Source organism: Zosterops lateralis (assembly GCF_965231275.1).
Source record: "Zosterops lateralis genome assembly, chromosome: 32".
Taxonomy (NCBI): Eukaryota; Metazoa; Chordata; class Aves; order Passeriformes; family Zosteropidae; genus Zosterops; species Zosterops lateralis.
The window spans coordinates 2,100,685-2,117,399 of record NC_139792.1 but is presented as its reverse complement, the minus strand read 5'-3'; the positions used below and the strand labels follow the sequence as shown (position 1 = coordinate 2,117,399).

The following is a 16,715-nucleotide window of genomic DNA, read 5'->3' as shown; positions in this document are numbered from 1 at the left end:
GTGGGACCCCTCTCCATCCTTCCTCCCTCCTGCCAGGGCTCATTTTTTGGGACTCTGCCTCCTTGCAGGGCTGTGATCCAGGCCAGGATCCAGCCAGGAATTCTGCTGCTGCTGCATCAACAATAATTGGGTTAAATTCCCAGTTAAAAGGGAAGATGAACACCTGTGCTGGGGTCAGGGTGAGGAGCTGGCACCCCTCCTGCTCCCATTCCTGCCACCCCTCTCCTTCCCTCCGTTCCTCTGGAGCGGCGCATGGTCTATTTTTAAATCTTGCTGGGCTCTGTATTGCGGCATTTCTCTTCCTGAATTATTTATCAGGGATTGGAGCTGAATGGAGCGTGCTACGTTCTCCCTGCTCGCTGCTGCCCACGTGTCTGTCTTGAGCCATTGACAGATTTGGTTCATGTCAAACCACGCCAGGCCTGGATTGGAGAGGGGCTGGAGGGGTCAAGGGGTCTCAGGCCAGGCTGGACCCTCTGGATCTGCAGGTGTTTGATGCTGGGACAACAAGGAGGGAGTGGTTGCCATGCTAATGAACTCACAGCTGAGCCAGGTTTGAATGGAAAGACCCTTTTTATTAAAATAGAAAGTGGAATTAAAATTCTTTGTGCTGCCTGGAGAACGGTTCCAGCCCCAGGAAGTGTCACCTCGACGCACGTGCCGAGGGAAACATGGAATCAGAGCGTGGGCGTGGAGGACTTGGGAAGGTTCTTGACTCTCCCTGTGGTTCTGTGGTGCCTGTCCAAGTGCTCCGTGTCCTCGCTGGTACCTGGCAGCACCTGATGTTGAGTCACACCAGGCAGGCTCTCCATCTCCAGCTCCTCCCTGCAGTCCGTGTGCTCCTCGTGTCCTTGGCAGCAGATGCTGTCTGGAGCCTGGTTCTACCTGTGCATCCCAGTAATTCCTGGTGGGAATGGCAGCTGCTAGATCCTGGGCAAGGTCAGCTCCATCCCAAAGAATCTCTGAGCTCCAGCTCCTTGAGGATTTTCCTCCTTGAGGATTTTCCTCTCCCTCGTCCCTGTGGTGCTGTGGGGGCTGAGGCTGAGACTGTCCCAGATTTGGGGCTTTCCCCCTTTCCAAGGGGACAGGGAATTCTCTGCTCTGGGTGGGTCCATGGATGCATGGAATTCCTTTGGCAAAGCTCTTCTCCCTTTCCAGTTTCTGTCTGTGGGAGATCCCAGTCCTGGCTGCTGATGGGGACTTGCACCAGTGCCACCCCACTGGTTTAGTGTCACCAATCCCGACTTTTCCCTCTTCCAGTGGAATTTATCCACTTCCCAATTGCCACATTTCCTCTCCACGGGAGCTGGGCTGGCAGACAGAGCCTGGGCTCATCCATACGTGTCTGCCAGGCAAGGAGGGAATGTCTCCTTGCTCTTCCCTTTGTTTCCTCCTCGCTGTGACTGTTGGACACTGGCGGCTTCCCTGCCAGCCAGGAGCACCAGCAATACCTGGAACTGCTGCATCTTCCCCGTCCTCGCTTTCCCTGACCCAGTTTCACCGTGTGGCTGCAATTCCAGAGCTGAGGGCTCTCACTTTGAGAGGCAGGAACTGCTCCGTGAGGCTTTGTCCACACTGCTGGGGCTGATTCACTCTTCATCCTCGTCCTCCTTCCAGCCAGGATTTGCTGTCTCCTGTGTAGGACAGGAATTCAGCTCAGGAAATCCTCGTGTGCTCCCTGAGAATGAAACGCTGCCAGCTCACAGTGATGGACAGGGATTTTGGGAAGAGCTGGACGAGCCTGCAGGAGGTTGCACCTGTGCTGTCTGGGGCAGGTGCTCATGTCCTGGGGCTGGAGGCTTTCACATTCCAAAATCTGCTGTTCCACCTGCCCAAAAGCCAGAGATCAGGGCTGCAGGCTTTCATTGAGCTTCTCTTCCTCTTTTAACTACAAACAGTGGGGCCTCCACAGAGGGTCTGAAGCTGATGCTTCTTTGAAAACAGGGAGATCTGGAAGAAGGGGAGTTTTCTGAGTTTTCATTCTGACTTTTCTCCTTGTACAGCCACTGCAGGGCTCCAGCACCCATCCTTAGTGATCCTGAGGCTGCCTCTGACCACAGGATGCTCCTAAACAAAATAAAACTGGCTTTTCTGGGTTTTTGGGGCAGTTTGAAGGTTCTGTGTGGAGCAGTGATTCTTGCCCTGGGAATGCTCCCTCTGCCTCTTCCTGTCACTTCTTCACTTGGAAAATATCTCCTGGAGCTGCTTCAGAGCTCAGCACTCCAGGTTTAACACTCCAGGGGGCTATTCCTGGGTGCCAGGAATAACCAACCCCCAAAGAGATGGATTAAGGAGGGGGTAAAAGCTGTTGCTGAGCTGCTGGGCTGCCACAGGGAGCCACTCTGAGCACACACTGCCAGCCACAGCTCCAGCCCAGCTCCTGCTGAGCAACCCCAGGGCTGCTGCAGCCGCAGTCGCTGCCTCTGGAGCTCCTGTGCAGCAGCAGAGCCTGAGCTCAGCTGAGGCTCCTCATCCTCCTTAGACTGAGCTCAGCTGAGGCTCCTCATCCTCCTTAGACTGAGCTCAGCTGAGGCCCCTCATCCTCCTTAGACTCAGCTCAGCTGAGGCTTCTCATCCTCCTTAGACTCAGCTCAGCTGAGGCTCCTCATCCTCCTTAGACTCAGCTCAGCTGAGGCTTCTCATCCTCCTTAGACTGAGCTCAATGGAAGCCTCTCATCCTTCTAAGACTGAGCTCAGCTGAGGCCCCTCATCCTCCTTAGACTGAGCTCAGCTGAAGACCCCTTGTCCTCCTTAGACTGAGCTCAGCTGAGGCCCCTCATCCTCCTTAGACTGAACTCAATTGAAGCCCCTTGTCCTCCTTAGACTGAGCTCAATTGAGCCCCCTCATCCTCCTTAGGCTGAGCTCAGCTAAAACCCCTTGTCCTCCTTAGACTGAGCTCAGCTGAGGCTCCTCATCCTCCTTAGACTGAACTCAATTGAAGCCCCTCATCCTCCTTAGACTGAGCTCAGCTAAAACCCCTCATCCTCCTTAGACTGAACTCAATTGAAGCCCCTCATCCTCCTTAGACTGAGCTCAGCTAAAACCCCTCATCCTCCTTAGACTGAGCTCAATTGAAGCCTCTCATCCTCTCTAGACTTATCTCAGCTGAGGCCCCTCATCCTCCTCACCCTGCTCAGAATTTGGTACCTATTTCTCACAGAGCCTGTGAGGTCATGGTTTGGTTTTCTTGTCCAAGCGCCTTCAAGTTCTTTGCAGAATTGGTAAAAAGTTCTTTGCAGAATTGAAAGGAAAAAAACTTGAAGTGGCCGACATAAAAGGAACTTGGATCTTTTGTATCTGTCTTCCTTTGCACCTTTTGATTGGAAAATCTTGTGTAACATCCCTGGAGCCTTTGCATTCCAAGGTGCAGATTAATCGGGACCTTTGACAACACTGCAATTGCATTGCAGGTGACTTTTGTCTTCTTATCCCTCATAATTCCTTTCTCTCCCATTTTCCATCCATGGGATGTGGAGAGGAGACTTCATTGCAGCCTCTGTGCCTGCAGAATCGCCAGCTCTGGGGTGGAAAACCCCTTTCTGGGGAAAATTTAAACAAGTGAAAAGTTTCAAACTTCTCTGGGGCCATTTGCATTTCTCATTTTCCGTCTCTCCATATTTAATTACCAATACATGAGCAAGAAAAAGAAATAACTGAATTGAAATGAAACCGTTAACAAAGCAGCCCCACAGGAAAGTTATAGCAGAGCAAGGCTGGCTGTGACCTCCCCAGGCAGGTGTGAGTGTTTTCCATGCGTGTGAATCCTTTTGGAGGCTGCTGATGCCTTGGGCAGTATCTCCTATCCTTTTCTTTTTTTTTTAATGGAATCATGGAATATTCTGAGTTGGAATGGATCCTGAAGGATCATTGATCCCAACTCCTGGCCCTGCACAGACACCCCAATAATCCCACCCTGGCAGCAGTGTCCAAAGGCTCCTGGAGCTCTGGCAGCCTCAGGGCTGTGCCCATTCCCTGGGCAGTGCCTGAACCCTCTGGGGGAAGAACCTTTCCTGATATCCAACCTGCCACAGCTCCAGCCATTCCCTGGGGTCCTGTTCCCGGTCACAGGGAGCAGAAATTGGAGCTGCAGCCCCTGAGGAGTCTCCCCTCAGTCTCCTCCAGCTGAACAAGCCGAGTGCCCTCAGCTGCTCCTTGTGTGACTCCTCCAGACCTTTCCCCATTCCTCTGTCCCTCCTTTGAACACTCTCCAGTATCTTTAGACCTTTTTCACGTTGTGATGCCCAGACTACCCCAGCTGCTCCTTGTGTGACTCCAGACCTTTTCCCCATTCCTCTGTCCCTCCTCTGAACACTCTCCAGTATCTTTAGACCTTTTTCATGTTGTGATGCCCAGACTGCCCCCAGGACTGGAGGTGAGCCCAGAGCAGAGTGGGACAATCCCCTCCCTCGCTGTCCAGCAATGCTGGGGACTTGGTGACCCTCCTGGCTTGGAGGACACTCTGCTGGCTCACATCCAACTCCCCATCCAGCAGGACCCCCCACGTCTCTCTCCGGGGCCGGCAGGGGCCGGATGCTGCGTCTTTAACGGCGTCTCGGGCTGCGCGGAGGCAGCTCCATTGAAGATTTGCAGGAGAGCAAGGGAAGGGGGTGTGGATGTGGCTATTGGCAGAGCTGTGCTGACATCCCTGGGAACAGCTGGGATCTGCTCCCGCTGCCGAGCCGCTTGTCAGAGCCCCGAGCTCGCCGGAGCAGCCGCAAAGATCCGCAGGCGTTTTTTTGGGGTTTTTTTTATTTTTATTTTTTGGGAGAGCTGGCGGGAGGTTCCCGGGAGCCAGATTGTCCTGGCAGAATTCCTCTTGAACTGGTCACGGCCATGGAGTCTCCGTTGAAATCGGGAAACAGCTGACGTGCTCAGAGTGCAGAACCGCCACGGTGAGTTTATTTTTAGAATGAGCTTTTTTAATTATTTGTGGCTTAGGAAAAGAAAGATTGATCAGACTTTGCTTTTCCCCCTCCCTGGTGCAAAATGCAGCATAAATGTGGGTGAATGTTTTGGGGATGGGGACCCAGCAGTGTCCCTCTCCCGTTGGTGAGTGCCAAGATTTCTGGGGTTAATTTAAAATGGAGCTGGACTAAATGAACATGTGGTTCTGGGATCCCAGTCAGGACTTGGGAGCGTGAGATGAGCTCTCCTCTTTCCTCCTTTTGTGCTGCCGGGGAGGCACCTACGGAGAGAGGGAATCCCCGGTCGGCATCCTGTGCTCTGCCATGTCATTAAGGAGTTCCCCTGACAGCATCATGGAATCTCCTTGTGCTCCAAGCGTCTGCAGCTTGCTCCTGGGCAGTTCCCGTTGTTCTGCAAAGGCAGAGCCTTTCCCAGCTCTTTTGTTGGGTTATGTTTTAATGGATTTACTAGTTTGGAGCTGGCTAGTTGATGGGGAGCGTTGGCTACTCAGCTGGCTCCGTGCCATGTGACGTTTTCAGGGTGGCTTATGCAATTTGGTGTTCTGTAGGACAGTGCTTGTGTTCACTGATATATTAACCTCATTTTTAAATTAATTTAAACCCCTCACTGAGTTGGGTTTAGTGGAATCGTTTAGTGGAATCGGGATTGGTTGGATTGACTTTTCCCCCTCCTCACACACGTGCATTGTCCAGTTTTACCCAACACCCAAGAAGTTATGTTCTCTTCATTCCAGATTTAGTGCTGGGAGATGGGTTTTTTTGGGGATTGAGGTATAATTATTGTACTTTGAGATCTCAGGATCTCTCTACCTGCTCCTCAGACTTCACACTCAATCCCAACTTCTGCTGGCAGCCAACAAATAAAGTTGAGCATTTTCTTCGAATCATTATTTCATTATTTCCCCCTTTTTTTTTTTTTTTTTTTTTTTTTTTTTTTTTTTTTTTTTTCTAATGTTCAAATCCATTTTTTGCTCCCACCTGGAGAACACCCAGTGTCTGCACAGTGGCTCTGTGTCATGGGGAAAAGTAGGAGCAGGAAGAGGGCTAGAGATAACATCCCTGCCTTGTGCCTTCCTCCTGTGGAGTTTTTCTGGGAGCTGAGATGTTTTGGGGCTGATAAACAAAGTTTAGGGATGTGCTTTGCCAGCCAGGTCAGCTCAGGAAAGGTGAGGGAATTCCTCGTTCCCTCATCCAGATTTTTAATGCTGCTGCTCCTGCCTGGCACAGGCTCAGCACCAGGAGAAGAATTTTCCATGTTTTCCTGGTTGGTACCTCTGGTGCAGGTGCCTCATTATGGATGAGCTCAGGTGGAAGGAATTCTGCTTGGGGTTCTCTGAAAAAAAAAAAAAAAAAAAAAATCAGGTATTTCTGCTGGGCCATGGAGGGGTTAACAGAAATCCCTGCTCGGTGCTGTCCTATTGCATCCTGACACTGTGGAAAGTAGGTGGATAATTCCTTGCTCGCTTTTCAGGAAACCCCTGTGGTGGACAGCCCTCATTAATTGTTGCTGGGAAACTGCTTTGACGTCACCGGAGCAGTTCCCTGCTCCTCGGATGAGTACAGGAATAGCTGGTGATGAGGAAGTGGGAAGTGGTGTGAAATGGAGCAGGGAGCTCTGACAGGGGATTCTCATCCTGCATTTCTTTCCTCTCTCCCATAGTTCTGTGCAGGAACGCTCAGGAACTGTCCACAAAGCTTCAGTGCTGCACTGGGAGCCAGCACTTCCTTCTGCTTCGTTCTCACCAGGGCTGTGGCATTGATGATCCGTCACTTTTTAATGGATTTGGGGGTTCTTTTGGTGTTGATTTTGGTTTTTTTTTTCCTCCTCCCAGATTTTGGAAATGAGGGGTGAGGAGGTTATTGCTCAGCCTAAAGCAGCTCCCAAAAAAAATGAAAGGAAAAGAGAGCAGCAGGATCACTGTTTCCTTTCTTTCTAACATCACATCAATAATGTCCCTTTTCCTACCTGAAGGGAGAGCAGGGCCCTTGGTGCTGGGAGCTCCAGGTTCAAACAACTTGAAATTAAAACTGTTTAATCCCCCTTTCCTTAGAGAAATGTTCCTCAGGACCATTTAACTCCTGGGGTTTTGTGCACTTTTCTCCCAGCTGTCAGTATCCTGTCAGTGTGTAGGAGATGTGGCACAGGATAATTGCAGCAGGAATTCTCTTGTGTTTGCTTTTCCATCACATGGAAATCAGATTTAAGCAAAGTTTTCCCATCTAAATCAGAGTATTTAAGAGATTTTTATACCAGAAGTGCTGAAGAGCAGCAGAGAACAGCTGGGACTGTGGCTCAGGGGGGACCAGAGGGGGCTTGAAAGGGGAGGAAAGTGAAGGAAAGGATCTGAGTACGGAATTCTGGAATGGTTTGGGTGGGAAAGGACCTTAAAGCTCATCTCATTCCACCCATTGTTTTAATGGAGAGAGACCTCCCACTAAACCAGGCTGCTCCAACCTGGCCTTGGACACTTCCAGGGATCCAGGGGCAGCCCCAGCTCCTCTGGGCACCCTGTGCCAGGGCCTCCCCACCCTCACAGGGAGGAATTTCTTCCTAAAAAAAGAAATATTGATGTTTATAAAACTTTTATCCATCTTTATGTGATTCCTGGGCATCACATGGAAATTATTTTGGCAGTCCTGGTGACACTCCTGGAATAGGGTGAGAACAAGTTGATGCCTCTCCTGAGTTTAATCCTTGCCTTGATGATGAGGGGAGTAACAAAATATCAGAATATTTTATTCCTCCTGAAACGATGTTGTGCTTTGAGATGTTTTCCACAAGGAAACCTCCAGATTCTCCAGAATCCACTTCGACTCACCTGCATTTCCTGTCTCCTTGTTCATATAAGGTTATTTCCCCCCTTTTCACCTGGAGTCAAACCCCCTTTCCATCTGCATCATAATTTCAGAATTTGATGTCATGTGGGGGTGGAGATTAGGATTTAAAGCAATGACTAAGCACAGGGACTGTGCAGGCAGAGACGTCCGGCCTCCTGTGGGGAATCTCACTGGGTTTTGTAAGAGCTGTAAGGGGGGGAGGAATTCCACCCCTCCCCAGCTGATAATAAGGAGAGAATTCAGGAGAGGTGGCTTTGGAGTTGAGAGTTGATGAGTGTTTCTGGGTTTGGGGTTTCTCTTTGGGTTTTGCTTGTCCTAGTGGGAGCTGGTACCTGACTCAGAGCAGGAGGGAAGGGGAGTGAGCTCCAAAGGCTCTTTACCTGTCGGAATTCCAGCTGAACCTGCAGACTTTTCCCAGGTGCTGGGGCTGCCCCAGGCAGCCATGCTGGTGCAGTGATGTTTTACCTGAGCAGAGCTCAGGATGGAGCTGTTTCATGAGCTTTTCTCATATCAACAAATCCATCCATCCCATCCTCTTGTTGCACCTGCCCCTAATTTCCAGGATTGTCCCAACCGCTCATCCCTGGCCGAAGAGGAGCCACTGGGACAATCCCTGGGCACAAAGAGGACCCAGCAGAGCCCGAGGGGTTTCATGGCTGGAATTCAGCCCCCTCCCCACCCCACCGCCTCCACTTTTCCCTGTGCGGAGCCTTTTCCGCAGCCGCGCTGGGGAGGGGGGACCTGAGTCACCCCCGCCCCGTTGCTCCTGGCGACAGGGCCCCGTTGCCATGGAGCTCGGCTCCCCATTGGCTGCCGGGCAGCCAATCAGCGAATCGCTGGCCAGAGCATCACTGGTACCCAGCGGGAGGGCAGTGATGGGTGGTGGGTGGTGGGTGCTGCCCCCAAAAAGGGCAGAGGGGAATGTTGGGGTGCTGGGGGAGTCATTGCGTGGTTTGGGCTGGGAGGGATGGTGAAGGCTGTTCTGTGTCACCCCTGGCAGGGACGTGGCCCTGTTGCATGGCCCTGTTGAATGTCCCATGGAGTGAGTCTGGGAAAGCCAAACCAGAGTTGGTTAATAACCGAGGGAAATGGAGGGAAGGGAGGCAGGAGTCTTGTCTTGGAAGCCAGGTGGGAATGCTGCAGCACTGACACTGTTTCCTGTGGCTGTGGCTTGGGCAGGGGCTGGGAAGGTGAAACCCACCTGGAATATCCTGATTTGCAAGGGAGCCCAAGGATCACTGAGTCCCACTCCCAACCCTGCACAGGACACCCCAACAATCCCTGGGAGTGGTGTCCAAACACTCCTGGAGCTCTGGCAGCCTCAGAGCCATGCCCATCCCCTGGGGAGCCTGGTCAGTGCCCCACCACCCTCTGGGGGTAAACCTTTTTCTGATATCCAGCCTAAACCTCCCTTGACACAGCTCCAGCCTTTCCCTCGAGTCCTGGGTCACCAGAGAGCAGAGATTTGAGCACATGAGGAAGCTGCAGATCGGGATGAACAAGCCCTCAGCTGCTCCTTCCAGACCCTTCTCTATCTCCATGTCCTTCTTTTGGATGCTCTCCAAGAGCTTTAGATCCTTGTATTTCATGGCACCCAAAACTTCCCCCACAGGACTGGAGGTGAGGCTGTCCCAGAGCAGAGCAGGACAAATGCCCTCCTTCATCACCTGTTTCCTTAGCCCTGAAACCTGAGAGGGAGAGCTGAGGCACCTGAGACCCCTCCATCCCCACCTGAGACCCCTCCATCCCCACCTGAGACCCCTCCATCCCCACCTGAGACCCCTCCATCCCCCCCTCAGACCCCTCCATCCCCCCGCCAGACCCCTCCATCCCCCCGCCAGACCCCTCCATCCCACCTCAGACCCCTCCATCCCCCCAGAGACCCCTCCATCTCCACTCCAGACCTCTCCATCCCCTCCCTCAGACCTCTCCATCCCCTCCCTCAGACCCCTCCATCCCTGCCTCAGACCCCTCCATCCCCCCTCAGACCCCTCCATCCCCCCTCAGACCCCTCCATTCCCCCCCAGACCCCGCCATCCCCACCTGAGACCCTTCTGTCTCCCCCTCGGACCCCTCCATCCCCCCCTCGGACCCCTCCATCCCCACCCCAGACCCCTCCATCCCCACCCCAGATCCCTCCATCCCTCTGCAGCACCCAAGCCGTGTGTGGGCAGCTGCACCCAGCAGCCATATGTCTCCTTTGCATCCTCATTTAGCTCAGGAGCAGGTCTGTTCCCTGAGAAACAAGGCCAGGAAGAGAGTTTATTTAGCAGGAGCTTCCTGCCTTTCCCAGATCTGCTGCCGGATCCATCTGAACTGGAAATGCAGAACTTTCTTGCTTTTTTATTCCCCTGCCCAACCAGGAGCTGCTGCTGCTGCATTCCCGGGGCTCTCGGCAGCTGCAAACTGCGGGTGGCAAGAAGGCAGCAGAGGTGGAATTCCATGTTCCTTTCTGGAGTGAGGAGGAGGATTTAAATGTGTCCCGACTCCCTGGCCCTTGGCCAGCATTCCCAGTGTGCCCAGTCACTGCTGTCACTGACCCAGTTGCTTTGCCAATCCCCATCCCCAAACCAAAACAGGAACAACACCTCCTCCCTTCCACCTTCTCCCACCTTTGCTCCATCCTCTTTTTCCTGACACAGATTTTGTGTTGCATCTGTGTCATTTTTTTGCTCTCTGCCAAGGCCCAGCTCGATCCCACCCACCTCCCCTGAGTCCTCTGAACTTGCACATCTCCACAAGGCCTGTCTGTCACCGTCACTCGTGTCTGCCACCCCCTCGCTGCGTCCCACGGCTGCCCGAGGCAGCGGGGCTGATTCATTCATCCCGCAAGGAATCCTCCTCTGGAAAGCAGCAGTGCACAGATCTTTCCCCGGATTCTGCACGCAGGGAAATGTCCTGGAGGCTGCCTGGCGGGGACGGAAGCTGTGACAGGAGGGGGCAGCTGATAAATGTCACTTTCTGTGGCTCTGAGTTGTCTTTTTCTGGGAAATCTGATAATAAGCCCTGTGTGATGCTGAAGTTACATTGCAGCACGACGGGAAAAGATCCTGTTATCCTTCTTAAATTTGGCTGAGGTGTTTGGCTTGGGGGGAAAAGCTTGTTAGAGGGTGGGTGGTGCAAAGGGAATGAGCTGTACAAAAACCTGCTCCTTTATTTGAGTGTCATGTGTGCAGTTCCGGTGCTGCCTCCTCCCTCCCTTCCCCAAATCTGCTCCAGATCCTCTTGGAATATTTAAGCCCCCGGCCTGGGCATGAGCCTGGAGCAGTTTCCTACAGCGTGGAGTGTTTTGGGGTGGGGAGAGGCAGAGTTTACCACCTTCACCCCCTGCATAATCCTCCCACAAATGAGGCACACGAGGCAAAGTGTTCCCTTTTCCCTTCCTGACCTAATTCCTGTCAGAGCAGCGTGGGATTCCCTTGTGTGGGCCTCATCACACTGTGCAGCATCCCTGGGAACACCACTGCTGGATCTCAGCCTGCCGGGGTGAGGACAGGCCCCTGCAGCTGCAGGATGGATGTTTTCCCTGCACTTTTTTTTTCCCCCACGAATTTTCAGAGATATTTCCCACCCACTTAAGGTGCTGCTTAGGCTTGAGTTCAGTAACTTTTCCTTTTCCTGGCTGTCGTGTGTGGCTCAGGACTGGCAGCAGCCTCACTCATGGCCAGCTTTGAGCAGGTGGGGATGGAATAAGGAAGCTGAGGTGGCCAAGCTGCCTCCCTGTGTCAGTCCTGTCCCATTATCCCACTGGATCTGGCATTTTCCAGCCACCCCAGGGCACCTGCCCTCCATGTCTTAACAAATCTATTAAAACTCCTGTAAGGATCCATGGAATGGAGGCAGTTCACTTCATCCTCCTGCTTTCTGTGCCTGGAACCAATTCCAGCAACTGCATAAATGTCAAATACACGTTTTGTGTTCAACAGCTCCACAAATTAAAGGGGAACAGTCCAGGAGTATCAGCTGTTCCTGTGCAGAGTCAGGAATCAATAAATCCTCATGAGTTCTGACTCTGTTTCAGCCACATTCTGCCAAAGGAATTGAAAATGAGTTGTTAAACAGATGTGTTTTCTGGTACAAGGGGTTTTTGCTGAGCCTCGCTCTGATTCATACTTCTCTTTTCTTTTTGGAAATTTGTCTCTCCAAAGGTGTTTCTTGGTGCCACATCCCTCCACAGCCCCACGGACCTGGTTTATTCCTTGCTCAGACTCTGAGACCTGCTCTGAGCGACTGGAATCATAAAATCATGGAGTGGTTTGGGTCAGGAGGGACCTTAAAGCTCATCCAGTCCCACCCCTGCCGTGGGCAGGGACAGTTCCCACCATCCCAGGGTGCTCCAAACCCTGTCCAGCCTGGCCTTGGACACTTCCAGAGATCCAGGGGCAGCCACAGCTGCTCTGGGAAATCCATTCCAGGCCCTCAGCATCCTCACAGAGAGAAATTCCTTCCCAATATCCCCCCTATCTCTGCCCTCTGGCAGTGGGGAGCAATTCCCTGTGTCCTGGCACTCCAGTTCCTGATGAGCTGTAGGGGCAGGGCTGATGTTTTGATTGCAGATGATCAATTTGGAATTAATTTGATGAGCAGGTCCTGGCTGAGGCTCTCAGCACACCAAAGCACAGGCTCCATGTAATCCAGAGGTGCTTCCAGGGGCTCCATGGGCTCCCTGCTTCTTGCTAATCAAAGGGAAGCAATTAAATGCAACTTTATCAGGAATTTTTGTCTTAATGTGTAATTTGAGTCCCACTTGTCGTGAAGTATCTGACCAGAAGGAGATATCAGGGTTACCTTATCTCACAGAGCATGTTTGGAGTACAAGGCTATTTTCTCACTGAAGATTTGACTGATTACAAAAAGAACTGGGCTGGGATTTGAGGAAATCAAATCAAAATTTGGTGGTGGTTTGCCCTGGGGCAGAGCACAGCTGTGGTTGCTGGAGTTTTATTTCACCTGTGTGATGTTTGCTGGTTTAGAGCTGCCCTCAGCCTCTCTCTGTCCATTACTCACCTGCCTTGGGACCTTTGTTTTACCTCTCAGGGACTTTTTCCAGCCCTGGTGGCTCCAAAATCCTGGTGACAACCACAGAGCTCCAGGTGTGCTCGAGCTGGGGCTGCACCCAGGGGTTCAGTGGGAGTGCTTGGTTTGGGATCTGTGCACGAGGTGGATTTCAAGAAATTTCCAACCTGTGAGTGTAAGAATTTGTGTACTCTGTGCCCCCCTGACCTGTCCTGTCCCTCGTCCTGCAGGTGCCCGTCGCTGCATCGGAGGGCTCTGAAGATGTCCAACAGCAACACGGCACAGGAGTCCCTAGAAATTATGAAGGAATCAGAAAAGAAGGTGGTTGAGGAATCTGTGAACAAAACCAAATACGTATCCAGGTCACCAAGCAAGGAGGAGGTGGAGAAAGATGGGGGGGAGGAGGTCAGTGTGCGCCAGGAATCTCAGGTGAGTGTGGGCAGGGGGAGCTGGGCCCTCACCTGCAGGTTTTCATCCCTTCCCAAAGGATCCAGAGCTCCCTTTTCCACCACACTGTGCAGGCTGCTCCCTTCCTCTTCAGCTGAATCTGTCCTGGCCAGAGTGATTGAAATATTCCCTGTGCCTGGGAGTGGAATAACTGAAATGTTCCCTGGGGGACACTCGTGCTCTGTCCCCAGGTTCTGGTGCCAGGGCTGTCACCTCCCTCTTACTCCTTTCTTTGATCTGAGGATGAGTTAATGACTTCATGTCAAGCGAAGGCATCCAGGGAGAGCTTGGTTTCAGGAATGCTGCTTGACTATTGCTTGGCTTCAGTTAAAAATAGGACGGGGACGTTTTGGGATTTCATTTCAGTAAATGAAGAAAAGCTCTGTGCAAGCATCATTTGCGGGTGCTGGGACTCATTCCTGCTGCTCTGCTCTCCTGCCACCTGTGCTCGTGGCTCCTGGTGGAGCTTGAAGCAGTTCCCACCCTCAGCTGCCTGCTGGATGCTGCTGCCATTCCAGCTGTGGGCTGGCACAGCTGCCAGATGTGCTCACAGCTGTACAGACAGACCCAGAGCTGTGCAGGGAGAGCCTGACTGGGGGAGATTTCTGGGCTTGGTGACTCTCCAGACAGAGCAGCAGCATCTCTGTCACAATCCCCTTTTGTATCCCAGGAATGGCAGAAAAAATCCAGGTTAAATTTCTTGTCTTCTCTTTTCTCTGTCCACAGAAACGAACATCAGGTCACGGACACGCCAGGAAAAGAGCCAAGGTAGGAGCTCTGCTGCCACCTCAATTCCCTCTGGGCTGCTCTGAGCTGAGTCCTGATCCCAGCCTTAGGGTGCTGTTCCTGAGCCTTTCCTCTCCCTGGAAGCAGATCACGGTTCAGGGCAGGGATTTCCATGTGCTGGAGCACCAGGGCTCTTTTCTAACAGGATAAAGGCTGGAATTGCTCTGTCTGGAAGTCAGGGAGGGCAGAAATTAAGGCAGGGAATTTCCCACCTAAAATTTAGTTCAAAGGCTGAAAGAATAAAATAATTCATTGTTCAGAGATTCCAAGTCATTGTGCATCTCTGTATATTGAGGGGAATATCCCTCTTACTGAGCAGTTTAATTGGGAATGGCTGCACAAGTGCCTTGGGAATGCAGGAATTCAAGTGTGAGTTTTGGCTGAGGTGTTGTAACCACTCCCTTTTTTTTTTTTTTTACCTTTTTCAGTCTAACTCAAAGCTTAAACTGGTCAGGAGTTTGGCTGTGTGTGAGGAATCCTCTGGCCCCTTCGTGGATGGGCTGCTGGAGTCTCAGGTAGGCCCAGAAGGAAATAAATTTGGGAGTGTGGAAGCCCAGGAAATCCATGTTTTGCTAGAAATGATCCGTGTTTTGCTCTCCCGTGCCTTGAGGAGTCTAAAAAATTCCCACAAGAGCTGGCTGAGACCTTCCTGTGGGGCTTTTCTCAGCCACTGGCATCTCCAGCCATGGCTGAGGGACTCCATCCTCCTTTGTTTCACCCCAGGACATCATCCAGCTGCACGTGAGCTGCCCCTCGGACAAGGAAGAGGAGAAATCCACCAAAGATGGGGTGGAAAAAGAAGAAAAAGACAAGAATAAAGAGAAAACACCAAGGAAGATGCTCTCTCGAGGTCAGGTGCTGGTTTGAACTGGTCAGGTGCTGGAAGGGACACCTTCCACTATCCCAGGCTGCTCCAAGCCCTGTCCAACCTGGCCTTGGACACTTCCAGGGATGGTTTATCCACATCCTTCTGGAGCAGAACATGGAGAAAAGGAGGGATTCTCCAGGCTGACACATTCCCAACAGCCTGACAAGTTCCTGGGGCATAAAAATGGCTAAAGGGAAACACTGGATCACCTGACAGGTTCTTGGGGCAAAAAAATGGCTAAAGAGAGACACTGGATCTCCTGACAGGTTCCTGGGGCATAAAAATGGCTAAAGAGAAACATTGGATCTGAGGAACAAATTCCACCCCAAATCCCTGTAGGGCTGGTGCTGATCTGGTTTCATTGGTTTATTCTGCAATTACTTGTAAATTAAAAAAGTTGTGGGAAGAGGGGAAACACGTAACCTGCAGGGATTCCCAGAGCCTGAAGGATTTAAGGATTGTAAGGCAGAATTTTTTTTGATCAAAGTATGGAATATCCACCTGCCAGGACCTGCTGTGACAGCAGGGAGTGTCCAGAGCGTGGTCTTGGGACCAGGGTGTCCTTCCACAAACCCATCTCACCTCCCTCTCTGTGTCATCCTCCTGACATGGCCTTGGAGTGCTTTGTACTGGCTGTGCTGGTCCTGCTGTCCTGGGAAAAGGGGGCTTAATCCCTGGGAAATGTGGGAACATCATCCACTGCACACAGAGACACAGTCCTCTCCTCTCTCTCTCTCTCTCTCCTCCTTCCTTCCTCTCCCTTCTTCCTTCTCCCTTACCTCCCCTCTGCTGTCTCAGTGGTTTGTTAATTTGTTCTGCTGTTGTTGTTGTTTTTTTCAGATTCCAGCCAGGAATATACAGACTCCACTGGGATAGATCTGCATGAATTTTTAGTAAATACACTGAAAAAAAACCCACGGTAGGTTCTGGTCAGTAAAACAACTCCCTGAGTGATCTGTGTGTCCTGTCTTTGGATCCTGGAGGATTGCAGCACCTTTAGAGAAAACCTGCAAATATTTTTGTGTTTTCCTCTTTGGAATTCCAAGAGTTACCAGAGCTGGGACAATGTAGAAACTAAAAGCACAACTGTAATTTTATATCCTGTCAAATTCCAAACGTGGAATTGTGTGTGATGGAGAGAGAGAAGGACAAATAATTTGTTGCATGCAAAGAAGTAATTTTGATTGCTTTAAACCCCTTTTCTATAAATGGTTGTCAAATGTCAGCTGTAAAGGAGCTGCTGTGGGAATAATCAGTGGGATTGAGGGAAAGGCTGGCAAGGGAATAGCAAAGTTAGAGTCTCCAGCAGAGCAGGGATTCAGGCTTTCCAAAGCCAAGCACTGTTAGCAAAACAACCTTAAACTGCAAAAAAATATCTGGTGTTTAATTTAGTACCTTTGAAAAGCAGGGAGTTTTTTAGCCCATTCCGTTAACATGTAAAATCAGGTGTCACTTCCTCCTGTGACTTTTGTGTTGCCAGAGAGGGATTGGGAGCAGGGAAGGCTGTTTCACTGTCCCTAAAGTGGCCTTTTTCTTTCTTTTTTTTTTTTTCCTGACAGGGATAGAATGATGCTGCTTAAGTTGGAACAGGAGATTCTGGAGTTCATTAGTGATAACAAGTAAGTGATCATCGAGTTTGTGTCAAGCAAAAGATGTTTGTGATGAAGAATTTGGGTTCCCGGGGGAGAAGGGAGACACTTGTGAGGAGAGTGTTCTCTTGTACATCCTGACATGACCAACTGCTTGGAACTCCAGCCCTGTCCCCCCTCTTCTCAGCAATCAGTTCAAGAAGTTCCCCCAGATGACCTCGTACCACCGGATGCTGCTCCACGGG

At 51.4% G+C, this 16,715-nt stretch overlaps 1 protein-coding gene across 1 annotated transcript in view; it reads left to right on the top strand.

The window, feature by feature from the left end:
• R3HDM2 (R3H domain containing 2) overlaps window positions 1–16,715 on the top strand; it is a 41,258-nt gene that overhangs the window by 5,500 nt on the left and 19,043 nt on the right. Inside the window, exons 2-8 of the mRNA XM_083880996.1 lie at window positions 13,011–13,209; window positions 13,954–13,995; window positions 14,442–14,528; window positions 14,737–14,863; window positions 15,722–15,800; window positions 16,441–16,500; window positions 16,658–16,711. Coding sequence (XP_083737122.1) covers window positions 13,042–13,209; window positions 13,954–13,995; window positions 14,442–14,528; window positions 14,737–14,863; window positions 15,722–15,800; window positions 16,441–16,500; window positions 16,658–16,711 — 617 coding nt within the window. The 5' untranslated portion in view covers window positions 13,011–13,041. The remainder of the gene's footprint in view (window positions 1–13,010; window positions 13,210–13,953; window positions 13,996–14,441; window positions 14,529–14,736; window positions 14,864–15,721; window positions 15,801–16,440; window positions 16,501–16,657; window positions 16,712–16,715) is intronic.